Source organism: Notechis scutatus, chromosome 3, assembly GCF_049901735.1.
Source record: "Notechis scutatus isolate UNSWTSFEM ecotype Mainland chromosome 3, rNotScu1.2, whole genome shotgun sequence".
In the NCBI taxonomy this organism is placed as follows: domain Eukaryota; kingdom Metazoa; phylum Chordata; class Lepidosauria; order Squamata; family Elapidae; genus Notechis; species Notechis scutatus.
In genome coordinates this window covers 207892711-207913685 of record NC_142011.1, presented here as the reverse complement: position 1 = coordinate 207913685, position 20975 = coordinate 207892711, and the positions used below count along the sequence as shown (strand labels likewise).

General features: G+C 44.3%; 2 protein-coding genes across 3 annotated transcripts in view; both read left to right on the top strand.

The window, feature by feature from the left end:
* The window catches only part of TOP1MT (DNA topoisomerase I mitochondrial), a 30868-nt gene extending 26886 nt beyond the window's left edge, over window positions 1–3982 (top strand). For both annotated transcript variants that reach the window (XM_087958894.1, XM_087958895.1), the window contains exon 14: window positions 1344–3982. In XM_087958894.1, coding sequence (XP_087815020.1) covers window positions 1344–1446 — 103 coding nt within the window. In that variant the 3' untranslated portion in view covers window positions 1447–3982. The remainder of the gene's footprint in view (window positions 1–1343) is intronic.
* A 5205-nt stretch (window positions 3983–9187) lies between these two features.
* LOC148131579 (lymphocyte antigen 6E-like) lies at window positions 9188–20975 on the top strand. Its single transcript, XM_087958903.1, has 3 exons — window positions 9188–9399; window positions 12728–12847; window positions 19228–20975. The coding sequence occupies exons 1-3, from the start codon at window positions 9348–9350 to the stop codon at window positions 19383–19385; spliced, it is 330 nt and encodes a 109-aa protein (XP_087815029.1). The 5' UTR covers window positions 9188–9347; the 3' UTR covers window positions 19386–20975.

Sequence of the window (20975 nt, the reverse complement as noted above, 5' to 3'; positions counted from 1 at the left end):
CCCTTCCTTCCTTCCTTCCTTCCTTCCTTCCTTCCTTCCTTCCTTCCTTCCTTCCTTCCTTCCTACCTACCTACCTACCTACCTACCTACCTACCTACCTACCTACCTACCTACTTAACAATAGCACTTAGATTTATATACTACTTTCCAGCTCTAAGCGGTTTACAGGGTCGGCCTCTTGCCCCCAACAATCTGGGCCTTCATTTTACTGACCTTGGAAGGAAGGAAGGCTGAGTCAACCTTGAGCTGGTCAGGATCGAACTGCTGGCAGTGGGCAGAGTTAGCCTGAAATACTGCATTCTAACTACTACGCCACTACAGCCCTTCCTTCCTTCCTTCCTTCCTTCCTTCCTTCCTTCCTTCCTTCCTTCCTTCCTTCCTTCCTTCCTTCCTTCCTTCCTTCCTTCCTTCCTTCCTTCCTTCCTTCCTTCCTTCCTTCCTTCCCCTCCCTCCCCCCCTCCCCTCCCTCCTTCCTTCCATCCTCCCTCCCTCCCTCCCTCCCTCCCTCCCTCCCTCCCCTTCCTTCCTACTTAACAATAGCACTTAGACTTATATACTGCTTTCCAGCTCTAAGCGATTTACAGGGTCGGCCTCTTGCCCCCAACAATCTGGGCCTTCATTTTACCAACCTCGGAAGGAAGGAAGGCTGAGTCAACCTTGAGCCTGGTGACATTCGAACTGCCAAATTGCAGTCAGCCGGCAGTCAGTAGAAGTGGCCTGCAGGACTGTGTTCTAACCCATGAGCCACCAAGAAGTTCAACCCTAAGCTTCATATACTCTCAACTTTTGGAGGCTGTAGATTATGTTATCTAACACATTTTGATAAGACATCTGCTATAGAGAGTTAGCTACCATAACATTTCTTGGTTACTATATAACACAGGTGTCAAACTTGCCGTGTCACATTGTGACGTGACATTTTGCGACGTTTTCCCCATTCACGGAGCTGGGGTGGGCGTGGCCTGTGCGTGACGCATCCAGCCCACGGCCCACAAGTTTGACCCCCCCCCTAACCTAAGAAACCTAAGAAACAGTTGGACAATTGTGCAAGGTTTATAGAATTTGAGCTATTTATGTAGGAGGTGGCAGAATCCAGGGGGGTGGAGTCAAAAGAGGAATCGGGCTAGAATCCCCACATAGCCACAAACAAAATCCAGCCTCCCTTGAATTCAGTTAAACCTGATCTAAATCCTAGCAATCTTGAGAGAACTGCTTAAAATAGAAGTGTCCATCGGGATCAACGTCTGGCCGTTGATCCTGTTATGATCCTTTCATTGCCTCCTCCAGTTCTGCTTTGATGCTGACGTGTGTCCTTTCTTCTCTTCTGCATTCTTTGACTCTAGGTGCAAACGGTTTGACGTGCCCATCGAAAAGGTGTACAACAAAACTCAGCGAGAGAAGTTTGCGTGGGCCATTGCGATGGCGGAGGAAGATTTTGTATTCTAAAGGGATCTAGGCTGCTCCCGGCTTGTTGTGGGGTCGCTCGTTGGCATGTTTTTGTGTGCCTTTACTAGCAGGGAGGGCTGTTTTGCACCTACAAAATACATCTAAAGGAGAACGGAGAGCCTGTTGTTTCTACTTCTGTGTAAAAGGGAGACCGCCCTGCTTTATTTATTTATGAGTAGCATTGGTTCTCCATCCTGGTCTGTGAGGATGCTGGACCACTCACAAGAAGAATAGTTCTGGAACAGGATTAGTCAGTGTTCTCATAGCTTTCTCTTCTAGGTTTCTTAGGGATGGTCGCGGCACGAGAAGATCCAACTGTCTTGAACTAAACCAGGAGTCTTCAAACTCAACAGCTTTAAGACTTGTGGACTTCCACTCCCAGAATTCCTCCTCCTTCAGTTATGTTAGCTCAGGAATTCTGGGAGTTGAAGTCCACAAGTCTTAAACTTGCCAAGTTTGAAGACCCTTGAACTAAACCTTCAGCTTCTTTCCCCAAGACTTTTAGGAAAAGCCCCTCATGAATTGGAAGGTTAGGTTGGGTAATGTATTGTAAAACTCAACTTCTTGAGTTCTTGTACACCGCTGTTCATTGAAGGCCAAGTTCTTGATGTCCTTGAGATATGGTGGACCACCAACACAAAAGAAAGGAGCTAAAGATCTTTGGAACAATTTGTTACATCTAGAGGATCTCTAGTGCAGGGAAAGGCGTATCACCGTCATGTTCCCTTGGCTCATTCAATGTTGTCTTCTAATACTTTGAGGAGACACATGGAACCCAGGAAGAAAAGAGACTTGTATGCCATGTGATGCATTTTCTAACTTTCCTCCTTCTTGGGTGCTCCTCACCACCTGAAGTCCTCACCCTTTAGTGGGGAATCTCAAACATCAGCTAGAACCAGTTGAGTGGCTTCTTTTGGGAGAAAAGACACAGAGGGAGATCCCTCCATCCTTAATTGGACTGTGGTCAAGATGTCAGCAGAGGTGCCTTCAAAAATCTGGATTAGAAGAAGAGTAACTCAAGACTGTTCTACACACAGTTTTGGCACACACACTAACGAGAAGTTAAATTTGTCACCGAGTATTTGTAGTAGTCACTGCAAAATTATTCCAGTCAGGAAAGATCTGTAGATATTACCGTGAAAAACATCTTAGCAGTAAACATCTACAATTCATGGCCAGCCTATGATGGTTTGGTTTAGTACACAGTGTAGCAAATGCTAGACTTTAAAACCAACGAAGGACACAACATTTACACCAGGGTTAGGCAACTATGACCCTTTTACCTCAGCATGGCTCAGGAATTCTGGGAGTTGAAGTCCACAGATCGTAAAGAGGCCATAGTTACTCAACCCTGGTCTAGACTGCCAACTTCTTGAGTGACGAATTCCAGAGTGTATCTGGGACCATTGGTAGGTGGAATCTACTAATGGCTCCATTCCCTGCAGAATTAATATTCTGGGTCATCTAATGAATTCAGGTTGCTAATCCTCCCACAAAAATGAGGGCAGTGGTAATTGTAGGGTTAAAATGTTTCAATGCCACAGACTAAACATTCATCGGTTTTACTTGTGGGCACGCACATGCCTTATTTCAATTCTGTTTCCTTAATTCACCCCTTGAGGTGGGTGCCCCCAGCGATTAAAAGTATTCTTAGATCTAATCTTTCTAGGGACACTTTCAGGTTTATTGGGTGTTTTTCTGAGAACAAGATAAGGTGGCATTACAAAACAAATAATATTTGAGTTTCTGATTGTGGGCTGTTAATCAAAATGGAAAAGAATTCGCCCCAGAATCAGTTTGCTTACCTGGTAAAGCATCAGAGAAAAAAATAAATAAACTTTTTCTAGTTCAGTGGCCATCATAGGAATGAATCCTGCTGATTGGGGGTGATGGTCACTTGTATCCAAGACAGAAGGAGGTGTCACTTTGGGAATAGCATGCTTAAAAGTTTTAAGTGCCAGTTTTGTTTGGGGTTTTGGCTGAATGCACCAGAGTCCAGTAAAGAAAGCGGCTAAGGGGTTTACTTATTAAAATAAAATTTTGCACAGTTCAATATTTGAATATCTTATTTCCATCACTATGTGAAGGAAGCAGTGTGGAATGTTTCAGAGCGCGGAATTTGCACTTGGAATATTTTCATATGAATTTGCCACTACAATAATTTCATCATGTATATTGCTTTTTTTTATCCTCCTTGCGAACCCTGTAATACAATGGGAATAACAAGAGAAGATCCGTTCTAATATATGTCATAACGTATTGCAATAAAACTCTTCTGCTGCTATTTTCCCAGAAACTCTAGGTGGTTTTATTCGATTCCAATTCTAGGGCCTTTATTTTTTATTTTTTTTTAAAGAAGTGTATACTGTCCCTGGACAGTTTTTTGGACTGTGTCTTTCTTTTGGCTTGTTCAATGGAGGATCTATTTTTAAATGTATTTTTTTTTTAAGATCAATCGCAGGACAAAGAGTTTTTCCTTGGATTGACATGTTTTTCTAACATTTCTTGCAACCAATTAAAATGGTGTTTGAAAAGATTCTGGTAGTTTCTTGGTTTCTTCTTGGTGTGATTCAGCCTGTCGCCACACGAGGGCATGTGAATTTGCAGCATCTGCAGTTGTTTGGTCGTATTCACGGAGAAAGTAAAAAATTGTGGTTCCTTTATCTGAGCCTGCAAGGGGCTCTCTTGCCCTATTTGGTGTCAAGAATGCAAGGGAAGGGAAGAGGAGGGAGGGAGGAAGAAATGGAAAGGAAGGAAGGATAAATGGTGAGAGGGAAGGAACGAGGCAGAGAGGAAGAGGGAGGCAGGAAGGAAGGAAAACGGAAGGAAGGGTGAGGGAGGTCTGGAATTGAAGGGAGAGGAAGGAAGGAAAGGAAAAGGGAGGGAGGGAGGTCGAGTTTGAGAGGAAGGAAGGAAAGGCAGGAAGAAGATGGAAAAGGAAGGGAAGGACAGGGAAGGAACAATAGGAAGAAAGGGAGAGAAGAAGGAAGGAAAAACAAGGGAAGGAAGGGTGAGGGAGGTCTGGAATTGAAGGGAGAGGAAAGAAGGAAAGGAAAAGGAAGGGAGGGGGAGGTTGAGTTTGAGAGGAAGGAAGGAAAGTAGGAAGAGGAAGGGAGGAAGAAAATGGAAAGGGAGGAAGATGGGGAAGAAGGAAGGGAAGGGAGAGGGAAGGAAGGATAAATGGTGAGGGAAGGAAAGAAGGAACAATAGGAAGAAGGAAGGAAAAAAGAGGGAATTTAAGAGGAAGGGAAGGAAAGAGAAGGAAGAGGGAAGGGAGGGAGGTCTGGAGTTTGAGAGGGAGGAAGAGAAAGGGTGAAAGGGAAGTTGATCTTAAGAGGAAAGAAGGGAGGGAGGAAGGAGTGAGGAAGAGGGAAGGAAGGAAGGGAGAGGAAGGAAGGAAAGTGAAAGTAGGAAGGATAGGGAAGGGAAAAAAGGAACAAAGGGGAAAGAAGAAAAAAAACCACACAAAACAACTAAGTAGAGGGTATATAATGTTCTGAAAAGTACCAACTCTTGATTCACAACCATTCATTCCATGACAGAAGTTACAAGGTTCCTCACACAATCGTCCCAGCATCCTCACAGTTGCTCGATCAACCTTCCAAGTGCTTGGCAACCAGCATGTAGTTATGGTAGAGTAATTTTGGTGACGGTAAGGCAATACCCGCGATTTCATGTTCTGGAAGAAGCCTGACCAAATGCTAAGGAATAGAAATTCAACTCTGACCGGTAATGCTCTCCAGAATGAGTTCAGAACATGCTGCAATTCTTAATTGTATGGCTGATTTAATCTCAGATAGCTCTCAAATCGTCACTACTTTGTGTCACTGAGTGTGCAATTATAAGGGGATGAATTGCATCCTTCCAGGGTGTGTGAACTCCTTACCCAGAGGGAATGTGGCTCTACCAAGCTCAATACAATTCAAACCTTTTCTGACCCTCTGTAGATCTCCTCTCCACCCTGATCCCTTTGGAGATCTTTCCAATGAGATTCTTCCCCAAAAAAACGACACAGTCCTAGGCCGCATTAACAGAATCAAGATCACGTGAAGTGTTAATATCACTTTATAAGGCCTTGTTAAGACCACACTTGGAATTCTGCAACCAATTTTGGTCACCACAATGTAAAAAAAGATCTTAAGAGTGCAGAGAAGAGCAACAAAGACAAAAATTAGGGGACTAGAGGCTAAAACATACGAACAGCAGAAGGTGACTCTCCCGTAACTAAAATTTGTAGAGGAAAACGTTGAACAGAAAGCCTTTGAAACAACACTTTGATCTAGAAAACTTCATCCATAAGTGTCTTTCTGTTGCTACTATCATATTTCTACCACCATATTTCTGGTTCACTTATTTTAAGAAGCAGAGTTAAGGCTGAGGGTGGATGCAAGACAGAATATGTCCAATTGGTACAGGGAAAAAGGTATTAACAACTTGGGGAGAGCCCAAAGGTGCTTTTTCAGGAGGCAACTGGACTTTCTTATTTTTTCTTTTGAAGATGTTTTGCTTCTCATTCAAGAAGCTTCTTCAGCTCTGACAGGATGGTGGGGAATGGAAGGATTTATACTCCTTGAAGACAGCTGGTCATTTGCATCCTTTTAGAGGGTCATTGAGGCCACTTGGAGTGTTTATTTATGTCTTCAGTTGTCCCAGAGGTGCTTTTTTAAAGAGGCAACTGGACTTTCTTATTTTTTCTTTTGAAGACGTTTCACTTCTCATCCAAGAAGCTTCTTCAGCTCTGACTGGATGGTGAGGAATGGGAGGAGTTATACTCCTTGAAGACAGCTGGTCATTTGCATCCTTTTAGAGAACTATTGAGGCCACCTGGAGGTTTATCTGTGTCCTCAGGGTCACCTGAGTGGTGCTAATGGTTCCCGTAGTCCACAATTTTTTCTCTGGAAATCCATTCCTACTCCCACACCATTCCAAGGGTGTTCATCCCAAATTGTATAGCTAAAAGTCCGTAGAGATTTTCAGTCAGCCAGGTCCTGGTTGTCCCAAAGGTATTTTTTCAAGAGGAAACTGGACTTTCTGGTTTTTATTTAAAGACGTTTCACTCCTCATCCATGAAGCTTCTTCCCTTCTGACCGGATGGTGGAGAACGGAAGGATTTATTCTCCTTGCAGACAGCTGGTTATTTGCATCCTTTTAGAGGGTCGTTGAGGCCACTTGGAAGTTTCTCTGCATCCTCTCCTGAGTGATGCTCCTAGTTCTTGTAGTCTGCAATTTCCCCTCTGGAAATCCATTTCTACACCTGCACCATTCCAAGGGTGTTCATCCCAAATTGTATAGCTGAAAGTCTGTAGAGATTCTCAGTCCTCCAGGTCATCTAGGGATTTGGGACAACCATGACATGGAGGACTGAAAATCTCTACAAACATGGGAGGAGATTTTGCCCGGCTGCCTCTAGATCAGTGCTGGGGAATGATGACCCCTTAATGACTTGTGGACTTAAAAACTCCCAGAATTTCAAGAAAGCATCTGTTTTTCACGTTTATGTCAGTGGTGGGGCTCAATTTTTTTTACTACTGGTTCTGTGGGTGTGGCTTGGTGGGCGTGGCTTGGTGGGCATGGTAGGGGAAGGATACTGCAAAATCTCCATTCCCTCCCCACTCCTAGAGGAAAGTTACCACCGGTTCTCTGAACTACTCAAAATTCCCACTACCTGTTCTCCAGAACTGGTCAGAACCTACTGAATACCACCTCTGGTTTACGTAAACATGAATGAGATAAACATGAAAAACAGCCATAAGTTGCTTTTTCCAGTGCTACTGCAACTTCAAACGGTCACTAAAGGAACAGTTGTAAGTCCAGAGCTTTTCTTCTCTGCCCTGTTGTTGAAAACAAACACACCCACCCTTCTTTTAAATCCAAAAGTTGACAATCATTTATGTAGCCACTGAGGCAAATCAGATGTCAAACATTCTTTCTGGAGTTGTATGATTCTTTTTTTAAAAGCAACCTCCCATGCCTGCAAAGAGTCACCATTCTTGAGATAAGGTCCAAGGAATGGATTGTCATTAAACAAATGTTTGCAAGTTGAGAACAACCCGTATTCATAGTTCCCTGGATCCATCCAAGTAATCCTTCTCAGTTACTTTAAGAGATCCTTGATGAACAGCAGATAATGTAGATATAGATACAGTTCAACAATGTTGGAAGGAATCTTGTAGGTCATAAGAAGAGATTGGATAAGCATTTGTCCAGGATGGTGTATGGTTTCCTGCTTGGGGTTGGACTACGAGAAGATACAGATGCAGATTAACAGAGATGGAAGGGACCTTGTAGGTCATCTAGTCCAACCCCCTGCCCAAGCTGGAGACCCTACATCATTTCCGAAAGGTCTCTTCCTGAAAACCTCCAGTGATGAAGCTCCCACAACTTCCAAAGGCAACTTCTGTTTCATTGCTTGACTGTTCTCGCTGTCAGAAAGTTTCTCCTTATTTCCAGGTTGAATCTCTCCTTGTTCAGTTTCCATCCATTGTTCCTTGTCTGGCCTTCAGTTGCCTGGGAGAATAGCTTGACCCCCTCCTCTCTGTGGCAGCTCCTCAAATATTGGAAATACTGCTATCATGTCTCCCCTGGTCCTTCTCTTCACTAGACTGGATATACTCAATTCCAGCAACCGTTCATTGTATCTTTTAGCCTCCAGTCCCCTAATCATCCTGGTTGCTCTTCTCTGCACTCTTTCTAGAGTCTCAACATCTTGTTTTATAGTGTGGAGACCAAAACTGGATGCAGGACTCTAGGTGTGGCCTTACTAAGGCTTTATAGAGTGGTATTAGTACCTCCCTTGATCTTGATTGTATCCCTCTGTTAATGCACTTTGGGATTGCATTGGCTTTTTTGGCTGTCGCTGTACATTGTTGGCTCATCCAGACCTCTTAAAGTTATCAAGGTTGAGAAACACAGTTTAATTCCACAGCTTGGACTTGGAGTTAATTCAAACCCAAAGATGTTGTTCACACATTGTCCCTGGGGTGGCAAACGAGCCATCCATTTAAAATCAGAATCAAAATAGAAGGGATGAAAGGGACCTTGGAGATCTTCTAGTCCAGCCTCTTGCTCAAGCAGGAGACCCTAGACCATTTCAACCAGATGGTTGTCCAATCTCTTCTTCAAAAACCTCGACTGATGAAGCACCCACAACTTCTGGTGGCAAGCTATTCCATTGGTTAATGGCGGTATTAGTACCTCCCTTGATCTTGATCATATCCCTCTGTTAATGCAATTAAGGGTTGCATTGGCTTTTTTGGCTGCCGCTGCACACTGTTGCGCTCATATTTAGCTGGTTGTCCACTAAGACTCCAAGATCCCTCTCCCAGTTCCTGCTATTGAGCCTGGTTTCACCCAGTCTATATGTGTCCTTTTGGTTGTTCTTACCTAAGTGTAGGGCTTTACTTTTGGAGGGTAAAGATATTTACAAGCATCTTCTCTGTGTCCTCAACACTTACACGTAAATCAGTCGGAGTTCATACATTTGGGCCAGACTTGCTGGATAAACAGTTCAGCAGATCCTGCATCACGAGTAGCAGTCACGTTGGCAGGAACATGAGCGCCTTTGATCCATGTGCCTTGCAAATCCAGTGCTTTTCAGGTGATCTTCCACCAACCAGTGACTTTCCCTAGGTAGAGAAGGGACAGAGTAAGGAGGAGGAGTTTTTGATGGTGGAGAAAGTGTTGCCAAATGTTAGAAATGTTTTACCACACCTGTTTGCTGGAGGCAACCATTGATCTTCTTAGTTGAACCTCCCAAAGGGGAAGGCAAGGCGACTCACACGTAGGCATGTATATCATTGTTCCCAAACGTCCCAGTTCCTTTGGAGAAGGTACATCCACTGCTTCATCAGGTCCTCCAAGGTTCACTTGAGGGTGTCAAGGAAGAAGGAGAACCTCCAACCATGAAGACCTACCTTGTCGTTCTTGGCCTGCTGCTTCTGCTTAAAAATGAAGGTAAGCCCATCACTACTGGACCAACAGAGTTCAATTGCCAAAATTACCTTCAGGCAAGTTACCCAACTCTAGTTTTGATCTGTTCATTGACCTATATTTTATTTGGAAGCATTATGTGTTGGGAGGGGTAGAACGTTTCAAAGGTTCCAGTTCTACCAGTTGTTCAGTTGCTAAGTCTTTCCGACTTCATGGAGCATAGCATGGCAGGATCTCATGTCCTCCACCGTCTTTCAGAGTTTGCCCAAAATTCATGTTGCTTGCGTAGATGATACTATCTAACCATCTCCTTCTCGGCCATCCTCTTCTCCTTTTTCCTTCCATCTTTCCCCAACATCAGGGTTTTTTCCAAGTCCTCTCTTTCCATTTGGTGGCCAAAGTATTTGAGCTTCAGTTTCTGTCCTTCCAAGAGTCAGGGTTGGTTTCTTTTAGGATTGATTGATTGATTGATTGGACCTCCAGGCAGTCCAAGCTGAAGACTCTCAAGAATCTTCTCAAAGGCTACAACCATATGATTGGGGGAAGCCGTTTATAGGAAAGCAAGTCCACCCTTTTTCTTCATGTACGAATCTGAAATTCTTCAACTCGAAAACGTTGACATAGATTAAAAAAAACTTTAACAAGTATTACAATCAAAAATAAGAAAGCTAATGCAAAGAATAGAATAGAATAGAATAGAATAGAATAGAATAGAATAGAATAGAATAGAATTCTTTATTGGCCAATGATTGGACATACAAGGAATTTGTTTTGGTACAAATGCTCTCAGTGTCCATAGAAGAAAAGATACATTCGTCAAGAATCATCAGGTACAACACTTAATGATAGTCATAGGGTACAATAAGCAATCAAATCATACTAGGGAACAGTCAATAAAAATAGTTAGGATACAACCAACAATGTTACAGTCATACAGTCACAAGTGGGACGAGATGAGTGAAAGGAAGGATAGGAGGGTTAATAGTAATAGTAATGCAGACTTAGTAAATAGTTTGACAGTGTTGAGGGAATTATTTGTTTAGCAGAGTGATGGCGTTCAGGAAAAAACTGTTCTTTTGTCTAGTAAAGTAAAACAAAAAGTAAAAGTAATACAGAAAAGATAGAAAAATATGAAAAAATAACCAAAAAAAGTATAAAAAAGCGGTTTTACATGAAACAATAATTTCCCTGTTCACCGGAAAAAATGACTTTTATGTCCTTAGAGGCTACGTTACCACTGTGAGCCTAGCTGGAATCTGTTGTATCGCAGCTGCTTGGCTTACCAGTAGACTGCAAAAACCTCGGTTCTTACTGTCACCTTTTAAGGAACAAGCTTTCTGGAGTCCATATGGGCACTCCCATGAGATTTCAGTAGCCAGTATCCATTCTCTGTCTGCTGATCTCTGCTGTAATGTCATCCTCGCTCCCACAGGGACAGGTAGCTCACAATGTCCTCACTGGAAGTAACAAATTGTCATGGAGACACAAATGATCACATAACAACGCTATTTACCAATTATAGCAATAGCAGTAGCCCTTAGACTTATATCCTGCTTTACGGTGTTTTACAGCCCTCTCTAAGTGGTTTGCAGAGTCAGCCTATTTGCTCCCAACAATCTGGGTGCTTATTTTACTGACCTTGCAAGGATGGAAGGCTGAGTCAACCTCGAGCTGGTCAGGATTGAACTGCTGGCAGTGGGCAGAGTAACCTGAAATTGTTCTGTCTCACCTGTGGCCAATGTCCAAAGGAAAATATACAAACAGAAGAAACCAGGAATAACAGAGTTAACTTTCCTTTGACTAAATTCGTCGTTGGCAGTTTTCCCAGAAGCTGTCAGCCAATTATAACGAGCAGCACTATAAATCAGAGATGAATTCCAAACAGGATAAATTGTCCAACTGCAAATGCAAATCAACAAGTTGATCCGAACAGGGCTCCAGAGCTAACACGCCTCCTTATATTTCCTAAAGGGGCGTGTCAGTCTCTTACTCAGTCCCTGATTCGACGTCTCCTTCCAGTTTGTGCTTGACGTTTCTGCTTACGTCTGTTCCTTGCATCAAACCAAGATTCTTCGGTTTGATCTTCATCCAAGGGCTCTGGCACGTTCTCCTGATTATCTGCCGACACAGGTGTAATTAATGAGGAAGGTCTGGGAGAGGATGAGGATTCCGAAACTTCCAGCAAAGCAGGTTCAAACCCCAATGCCCTATCTTCCTCCTCCTCCTGACTCCCATTTGTGTCACTCAACAAGGCAGGCTCAAACCTTAATGCCAGATCTTCCTCATCACTCGAGCCTATGTCTTCTGACAGAGCAGGTTCAAACCTCCTAGTCACAACATGAAATACTCCATTCTAACTGCTGGGAAGGAAGGAAGGAAGGAAGGAATAGCAATAGCCGGTAGATTTATATACCACTTTATAGTGCTTTAAGTGGTTTGCAGAGTCAGCCTCTTGCCCCCAACAATCTGGGTCCTCATTTTTACTGACCTTGGAAGGATAGAAGGCTGAGTCAACATTGAGCCTAGTGAGATTCGATCTGCCAAATGGTAGGCAGCTGGCTGCGGCACAAGTATGTGACGAAAGGCACACAGAATGCTGCTATCTTCCCACCAAAGGGGTACCCATTTATCTACTCGCATTTTCGTGCCTTCGAACTCCTAGGTGGGCAACAGCTGGGAAAAGAACCGGAGCTTACCCCAGCTCATGGCGCTCTGGTCTCAAACGTAGCCTATTAGCTTCCCAGCTGACAAACTTGGCGTCTTTAACTGCTGGATCCTCCTTGAAAGTACAATAACACTATAAATCAGTGATCCCCAACCTTTTTTACGCCGCGGCCCGGTACCGGCATCAGCTGGGCGCCGCCATCTTTTGATGAAAAGTGCTTCCGGTGACCTCACCGGAAGCACTTTTTCATCAAAAAGATGGCACCTGCGCTTCGATGAGCTTTCCGGGTAGAAATGGCTTTCTACCCGAAAAGCTCACCGAGCGCTGAGCGCCACCATCTTTTTGATGAAACGTGCTTCCGGTGAGCTTTCTACCCAGAAAAGCTCACCGAAGCACTTTTTCATCAAAAAGATGGCGGCGCCCAGCAAGCTAGCGGCCCGGTAGGAGTTGTTCCGCGGACCGGTATCGGTCCGCGGACCGGTGGTTGGGGACCCCTGCTATAAATGGTTGATTTTGACCAGCAAGCAAAAGCTGAAAAGGTTCAAGTTAAAGCTTTTGTACTCAGTTGGGGGATTCAGAGGCCAAATCACATGTGGAAATGTTGGGCAAGGATATTTGCCAGATGTCTCTTTCCAGAGCTGAAATGTTCTTTTCTTGTTCCTCTCCTTCCTTCCTTGCCTTCTGCAGTTTCTCCACTGACCTGCTTTGTGTGTGACAACCAGCGCACCAACCTGCGGTGTCTCCACTTCAGAGAGTGCAGTGAGGAAGAAGTGTTCTGCGTGACCGCCGTGGCCTCATATGAATTGGGTGCGCTTCTGGCAGCTGGTTGCTGACCGGTTGGGGTGAAAGTAGGCTGGGCACCAGTTGTTTGGCACCAGTAGGGTTGCCCTACCCCAAAGGCAAGGCAGCTGCAGAGAGAGAGAGAGAGAGAGAGAGAGAGAGAGAGAGAGAGAGAGAGAGGAGAGGAAGGGGGGAGAGAGCAGCATTGAGTGAGAGAGAGGGATTGAGTGAGAGGGGGAGGGAGGGAAGGAAAGAAAGAGAGAGAGAGAAGGAGGGGGAGAGAGACAGGAGGGGGAAGAGAGGGATTGAGGAGAGGGGAGGGAGGGAAGGAAAGAAAGAGAGAGAGAAGGAGGGAGGGAGAGAGGAAGGAAGGGGGGAGAGAGCAGCATTGAGTGAGAGAGAGGGATTGAGTGAGAGGGGGAGGGAGGGAAGGAAAGAGAGAGAGAGAGAAGAAGGGAGGGAGAGAGACAGGGAGGGGGAAGAGAGGGATTGAGGAGAGGGGAGGGAGGAAGGAAAGAAAGAGAGAGAGAAGGAGGGAGGGAGAGAGGAAGGAAGGGGGAGAGAGCAGCATTGAGTGAGAGAGAGGGATTGAGTGAGAGGGGAGGGAGGGAAGGAAAGAGAGAGAGGAGAAGGGAGGAACGGAGAGAGACAGGGAGGGGAAGAGAGGGATTGAGTGAGAGGGGAGGAGGGAAGGAAGAGAGAGAGAGAGATTATATGGATCCAAGGCAGAAGAAGATACCAGATAGATCAGAAAAGCTCTGAGGTCCCTTCCAGCCCTATGTTCTATGTTGAGCACCTATAGAATAACAGAATAGCAGAGTGGGAAGGGGCCTTGGAGGTCTTCTAGTCCAGCCCTCTGCTTAGGCAGGAAACCTTATACCATTTCAGACAAATGGTTATCCAATCTCTTCTTTCTCCTCCAGAGCATTCACAATTTCTGGAGGCCAGCAGTTCCACCGATTAATTGTTCTCCCTGTCAGTAAATTCCTCCTTAGTTCTAGGTTGCTTCTCTCCTTGAGGAGTTTCCACCCGTTGCTTCTTGTCCTGCCTTCAGCGGCTTTGGAGAATAGCTTGACTCCCTCTTCTTTGGGGGCAGCCCCTGAGATACTGGAAGACTGCTATCATGCCACCCCTTAGCCTTCGACTAAAGATACGCAATATCTTCATATGTTTGGTCACCAGTTCCTTAATCATCATTCTTGCTCTTCTCTGCACTGGACTTCAGAGTTCAGCCCTGAGCTACAAATATTCTATATTCTATATAATATAGTACAAATTACTATATTTTAATATAGTAAAAGGGACATTGCACCTTTCCATCTCACATCCCCAAGAGGCCAGGGAATAAATCTCTCGCGGGTGGAGGGGAAAAGCGTGAAAGCGGCATGATGGCCTGGTTGATTTAGATGGCGTTTGTGATTCTAAATCCTTTTTTTTTTAGCTGTGGTGGCGCAGTGGTTAGAGTGCAGTATTGCAGGCTAATTCTGCTGACCGCCAGCTGCCTGCAGTTCGGCAGTTCAATTCTCACCGGCTCAAGGTTTACTCCATCCAAGGGTGGGCTTCAAAAATTTTAGCAACCAGCGGTTGCTGGGTGGGTGTGGCCATGGTGGGCGTGGCCTAGTCAGCCTCCTGCACCGTGGCAGGGGAGTGGGTGGGTGGGTTATTTTCACTCTCCCCGGGCTCCGGAGGCCCTCTGGAAGCCAGAAATGGGCTTGTTTCCGGCCTCTGGAGCCTCTTGCAGGCCCGTTTTTTGCCCTTCCTTAGCCTCCACGCAGGCCCCGCACTTACCACGTGGAGACTCCTGGGAGGGGCTGGGCAGGGTGGGCGGCGCCAGCCAGTCATTGCAACTACCAGTTCAGCGAACCAGATGCAAAACGGTAGCAGCCCACCTCTGCTTCCTGTCGTGTCCGTCGTAGGGAAGGAGACTCGGGAGCCAGTGACTTAGTTCAGCTCTTTATTAAGTCCCGAGATCGGCTTGGGCTACAGAAGAAACACGGCGGCTTTTATTCTCTGGCTGCGGCGGCCGCGGCCAATGGCACCGCTTTGAATCTACCGCGATTAGTTTCCACCAATCGCAGGGGATTCGCGGCGGCCAATCAGTGCGGCTTGCTCAGCCAATCAGGTTGCCGTGCGTTCTGACCAATCATAACGTGGCGCTTGCAAGTATGTTAATGGATCGTACAGAACACTTCCATCCTTCTGAGGTCGGTAAAATGAGGACCCAGATAGTTGGGGGTAATATGCTGGCTGTCAGGGCTCCAGCATCCACCCCCATTAAAATCACGAGTCTCTAGCCACATCTTAAAGAAGATTTATTAGGAGTGAACATGCCGGTGCTACCTGGGTGTAGCCGACTCTGAGACACATCCTTCATCATTCCCCCTTGACCCTGGTCTTCATCCCGCCCCCTGGATGTATATTCTCCAATGGGACACATCCATAGCCAAGAGTCATCAGTCATGCTCTCCAGTAATAATCTTGCGTGCCAGAAGCTTCGGTCGCTTAGAGATTATCTATGAAGCATTTAAGGAATGCACTACTTTCCCCACTCCCTTTCTTCTGGCAACTAAAAAAACACCAAAGGAGTATTTTTTGAGTTGACACTGACTCTGTAAAACTGCCTAGAGAGGGCTGTAAAAGCACTGCGAAGCGGTATATAAGTGCTATTCCTATTTTCTCAGGTCTCAGTGTGGCTTTTGAAACCATTGGTGATTCCTTGCGCAAATGTAATCCATTGACCCACTAATGGGCAGAGAATCTCACATTCATGCTCCAGGCTAATGTTCTTATGGCTTTATCCAGGTTGGTGCAACCAGTTTGGATAATGCAGCCTTTGGCTCAAGGGATGTGGCTTAAAAGTTGTGACGTTGTGAGTGATGCATCTTTTCACAACGTTTACAGCTGTTGTCCAAAGTTCAACTGGGTTGGAAGGAACTATACTGATCTTATGTCCTACCCAAGATAAGAATCCCAAGCTGTGTTGGACAAATGGATGCTCAACCTGTAGAGTTAGTCCTCAATTTATGACCAAAATAGCCTGTTGCTAAGCCAGGCAGCTGTTTATTGAATTTTGCCCCATTTTATGACTTTTCTAAGTGAATGACTGCAGTTCAGTTAGTAACCTGGTCGTTAAGTGAATCTGGCTTCCCTATGAACTATTTTCTTGCCAGGTCACCAAAGGGACGTTGCAACTGCCATAAATATGAGTCAGTTGCCAATTGTCTGAATTTTGAGCACGTGGTCGCAGAAATGTTGCAATAGTTGTAAGTGGGACAAACAGTCTTAAGTCACTTTTTCCAATGCTCTTGTAATTTCAAACAGTCACTAAATGAACTGCTGTAAGTCTAAAACTACTCGTATATAAAATTCTCCAAGGATAGGATTGCAATGGCTCCAGGAGACAGGATATTCCACTTCTTTTTGACTCGTGCAGGATACACAGGTCCTCCATGGAAGGCAGGTTGGTAGCCATTGTTTTTTTTTCCCTGCAGTCCTAATTACTTTCTGGCGTCTGTGATTGTCCTGTTGGATTGGAGAACCGAACCAGACAGTTATAGAGGCGCCGATGACACACACAATCATTCCTCTGTAGAACTGGATCAGCGGCTCCTGTTCGCTGGTGCATTCAAGTATTGGAAGATGTCTGCCTTCTCTTCCTTAAACTAAACAACCCCACCGTTATTTTCACCATTCTTCATAGAGTGGTTGACTTCTGTAAACCCATCGCCAACTAGTCCTCTCCTGACCACCCCCTCTTCTTTGTGGCAGCCCCTCAAATATTGGAAGATGACTATCATGTTACCCCTCGTCCTAATGAAAAGAAGGACTGCAGGGCAGGGGTGTCAAACTCAAGGCCCAGGAGCTTGGGAGGGCTGTGCACGGTCCTCCCGGGCTCCATTTTGGGCCGTGATGGCCTCCTGCAACCTTCGGCCAGCAAAAACGGAGCCCGGGAGGGCCATCATGGATGAAAACAGAACCTCGATGAGTGACATTGAGATGGTCATGCCCCCTGGCCACGCCCCGAGGTCAATCACAACCCTGATGCGGCCCTCAATGAAATCGAGTTTGACACCCCTGGATTAAGGGGAACATGATAAGCAGTGTTCCAATCTCTCAGGGGCTGCCCCAAAGAAGAGGGAGTCAAGCTATTCTCCTAAGCACCTGAGGGCAGGACAAGAAGCAATGGGTGGAAACTAATCAAGGAGAGAAGCAACCTAGAACTAAGGACGAATTTCCTAACAGAGAGGACAATTAACCAGTGGAACAGAAGTTGCCTCCAGACGTTGTGGCGCTTCATCACAAGGACCTTGGAGTACTTATCTCTAATGATCTAAGTGCCAGAGCCCACTGTAACAACATTGCCAAAAAGGCATTAACAGTTGTTAACCTAATCTTGCGTAGCTTCTTCTCTGGTAATACTGTACTGCTAACTAGAGCATACAAAACCTTTGCTAGACCAATACTCGAATACAGCTCATCTGTCTGGAAACCGCACTGCATATAGGACATCAATACAATCAAGAGAGTCCAGAAGTATTTCACGAGAAGAGTCCTCCACTCCTCTACTCACAACAGAATACCTTATACCACCAGACTTGAAATTTTGGGCTTAGACAACTTAGAACAGGGGTGGGATTCTACCAGTTCGCACCTATTTTCTAGAACCGGTTGTTAACATTCTAAGCAGTTTGGAGAACTGGTTGTTAGAAGAAATTAGTGGCCTAATCCTGTAAGGAAGGCAGGAAGGAAACATTCTGGTGTTGCTTACAGAAACTGCCTCTCTGTTAACCCTTATTACATTCTTGGCAGGACTAGACTTCCTGTCTCTGGAACTTCTCTGGAGTTTTTTCCCCCTCCTTTGCTGGTACTTTGCTTGTGTGGAGTGACCATTCAAAGTTACAATGGCACTGAAAAAAGTGACTTATGACTATTTTTCACACTTACGACTGTTGCAGCATCCCCACAGTCATGAGAGGCCAAGCAAGGAGATGCGTGCCTCGATGTGAGTGATATTGAGTTGGCCATGCCCATCCAATAACATGACCACCAAGCCATGTCCACCCAGTCCCATGACCACCAAGCCATGCCCACCAACTAAGCCACACCCACAGAACCAGTAGTTAAAAAAATTTGAATCCCACCCCTGACTTAGAACTATGCCACCTTCAGTCTGACCTAAGCATAGTACATAAAATTATCCATTACAATGTCCTACCGGTCCATGACCACTTCAGCTTCAACCACAACAATGCACAGGCACACAATAGATGCAAACTTAAGGTAAACTGCTGTAAACTCGACTGCAGAAAATATGACTTCAGCAACAGAGTGGTCAATGCCTGGAATGCACTACCTGACTCTGTGGTTTCTTCCCCAAATTCCAAAAACTTTAACCTTAGAGTGTCTACTGTTGACCTCACCTGACCTGAGAGGTCTATAAGGGGCGTGCATAAGCACGCCAACATGCCTACTGTCCCTGTCCTAATGCTTCCTTTTTATTTGTATCCATTTCATGTAATCATAACCATGTTCTTTTTTAAAAAATACATTTTATTCAATGTTCAAATATTAAAAACTTACAATAAAACTTTATACATCGTTGTATCAACATCAAGACATCTTTTACATTTCCTTACATTTTTATATATAATTTCTTATTCCATTACCATTGCATACTTCTTTCCTTACTCTTGCTACAAATCAATATATTTCATCTTATATTTCAATTTTCTCCATAATGCCTATACATATTTTACATAATTTCTCATTCTTTACCTAATTGCCATTTTAATTTCTTTTTATTCTTAAACCATTCATACCAGGCGTCCCAGACTATGTAATAAATCGAATCTTCCTTATCTTTTAATTTCAACGTTAGCCTGTCCATCTCTATACAATGTAATATTTTCTGTATAACAACACCCTCTGGTGGTACTCTTTCCTGCTTCCAAAATTGTGCATAAGAGATCTTCACAGATTAAGATATATAACATAATATATCTGTCTTTTTATTATATTTTTGTGTTATTATACCTAATAGAAATAGTTCTGGTTTAGATTCAATTTTCTGTTTTATAATTTCTTCTAGCCACTGTCGAATTATGTTCCAATATTTCTTCACTTCTGGGCAGGTCCACCACATATGAAAATAAGTGCCTTTTTCCTTCTTACACTTCCAACAGTTTGGATTAGACAACTCTTTGTCTGAAGTGGTATATGGTTTCGTGCTTGATTAGGGGGTTGGACGAGAAGAATTCCAAGATCCCTTCTAACTCTGTTATTGTCTTCAAATTGGGTGGAATGGCTGTCAATGAACTAAATTCTCAATACTTGTAGTCATGTTGAAGCATTTGTACTCAATATGTATCAATTTACCTCACTTACAGCTTCTTCCTTGTATCATTCAGGCATGATGACCTTCAAAAAGAGAATCACCAAGAGATGCTCAGCCTTTTGCCCAGATCTTCACATGGTGTTGGGCTTTGCTTCATTTGGGACGTCTTGCTGCCAACAATCCTGGTGTAATATTTGGGGATCTCTAGGGGAGAGGAATGCCACTCAGTGATGGGAATGGCCAACCATTGTCCTGACCAGTTCTTCTGATGACAGAACTTGAAGAAGAATAAGAAGTTACCGAAGAAGGACAGGAGCTTCTTGGCTTTCATCTCTTCATAGGGGTTCCAGGAGAGGGACACAGGGTGAAGAGATGGAGCCAAATCTTCCCCACTTATCCAGAACATCTCTAGAATAAGTCCCATCTCCTCATTTCGCAATTTGTGTTTTTATAAATAGGCAAATGCTAAGAGATATACCTAGTAGCAAAATCCTTTGTCGAATTGCTCCAATTCACGACATGCCCATGTCCAAAATGATCTACCGTAGCTTCCCCCATTCAAAGAAATTCTGAAATTTAGGACCTCTCATCGAAGATGGTCTACCATTGCTTCTCCCATTCAAAGAAGTCATGAAATTTAGGATCTTGCATCAAAAAATATTATACGGTGGCTTCTCCCATTCATTGAAGCTTGTGAAATGTGGGGTCCCACATCCAAAATGATCTACAATTTCTTCTCCCACTCCACTGAAATTTAGGATCTCATGTCAAAAATTATCTAGGATTATTTCTCCCACTCAAGGAACCTCTGAATTGTTTTTTTACAGTGAAAAGTTGTATTTTGTGCCATTAACATGGTTATATTACTACGTTCTCACTGGAAAGTCTTCAGATCAGTTCTAGCCTTGACTTAACCATGGTTAACTAGCATTTGTCAAGAAGAATGTCTAGGTTTTCATAATGCACGGATCCAGGAATGAATGGTGTGGATGAAATTTGCATTACACCATGCTAGACTATAATTATATTTAATAAATTATATTAAAGGCCTGGTGACTAAAATATAGGAAGAACTGTTGCAGATTTGTGTTTGGCTGCTCTAGAGAAAAGAAGGACTAGGGGGGACATGATAGTAGTTTTCCAGTATGCCACAACGAAGAGAGAGTCAACTTATTTTCCAAAGCACTAGAAGGCAATACAAGAAACAATCAAGGAGAGAAACAACTTGGAATTAAGGAGAAATTTCCTAACAGTGAGGACAATTAACCAGTGGAACAGCTTGCCACCAGAAGTTGTGGGTGCTTCATCACTGAAGGTTTTTAGAGAAGAGATTGGACAACCATCTGGTTGAAATAGTATAGGGTCTCCTGCTTGAGCAAGAGGCTGGACTAGAAGATCTCCAAGGTCCCTTCCATCTCTATTTTGATTCTGATTTTAAATGGATGGCTCGTTTGCCACCCCAGGGACAATGTGTGAACAACACCTTGGGGTTTGAATTAACTCCAAGTCCAAGCTGTGGAGTTAAACTGTGTTTCTCAACTTTGATAACTTTAAGAGGACTGGATGAGCCAACAATGTGCGGTGGCAGCCAAAAAAGCCAATGCAATCCTAAGTTGCATTAACAGAGGGATACAATCCAGATCAAGGAAGGTACTAATACCACTCTATAAAGCCTTAGTAAGGCCACACCTAGAGTCCTGCATCCAGTTTTGGTCACCACATTATAAAAAAGAGGTTGAGACTCTAGAAAAAGTGCAGAGAAGAGCAACCAGGATGATGAGGGGACAGGAGACTAAAACATACAATGAACGGTTGCAGGAA

Coding starts and splice junctions, on each gene's coding strand:
- LOC148131579 (XM_087958903.1), top strand. CDS start 9,348: ATGAAGACCTACCTTGTCGTTCTTGGCCTGCTGCTTCTGCTTAAAAAT. Junction 9,400..12,727: donor GCTTCTGCTTAAAAATGAAG/GTAAGCCCATCA, acceptor TGCCTTCTGCAG/TTTCTCCACTGACCTGCTTT. Junction 12,848..19,227: donor CGTGGCCTCATATGAATTGG/GTGCGCTTCTGG, acceptor TGTATCATTCAG/GCATGATGACCTTCAAAAAG.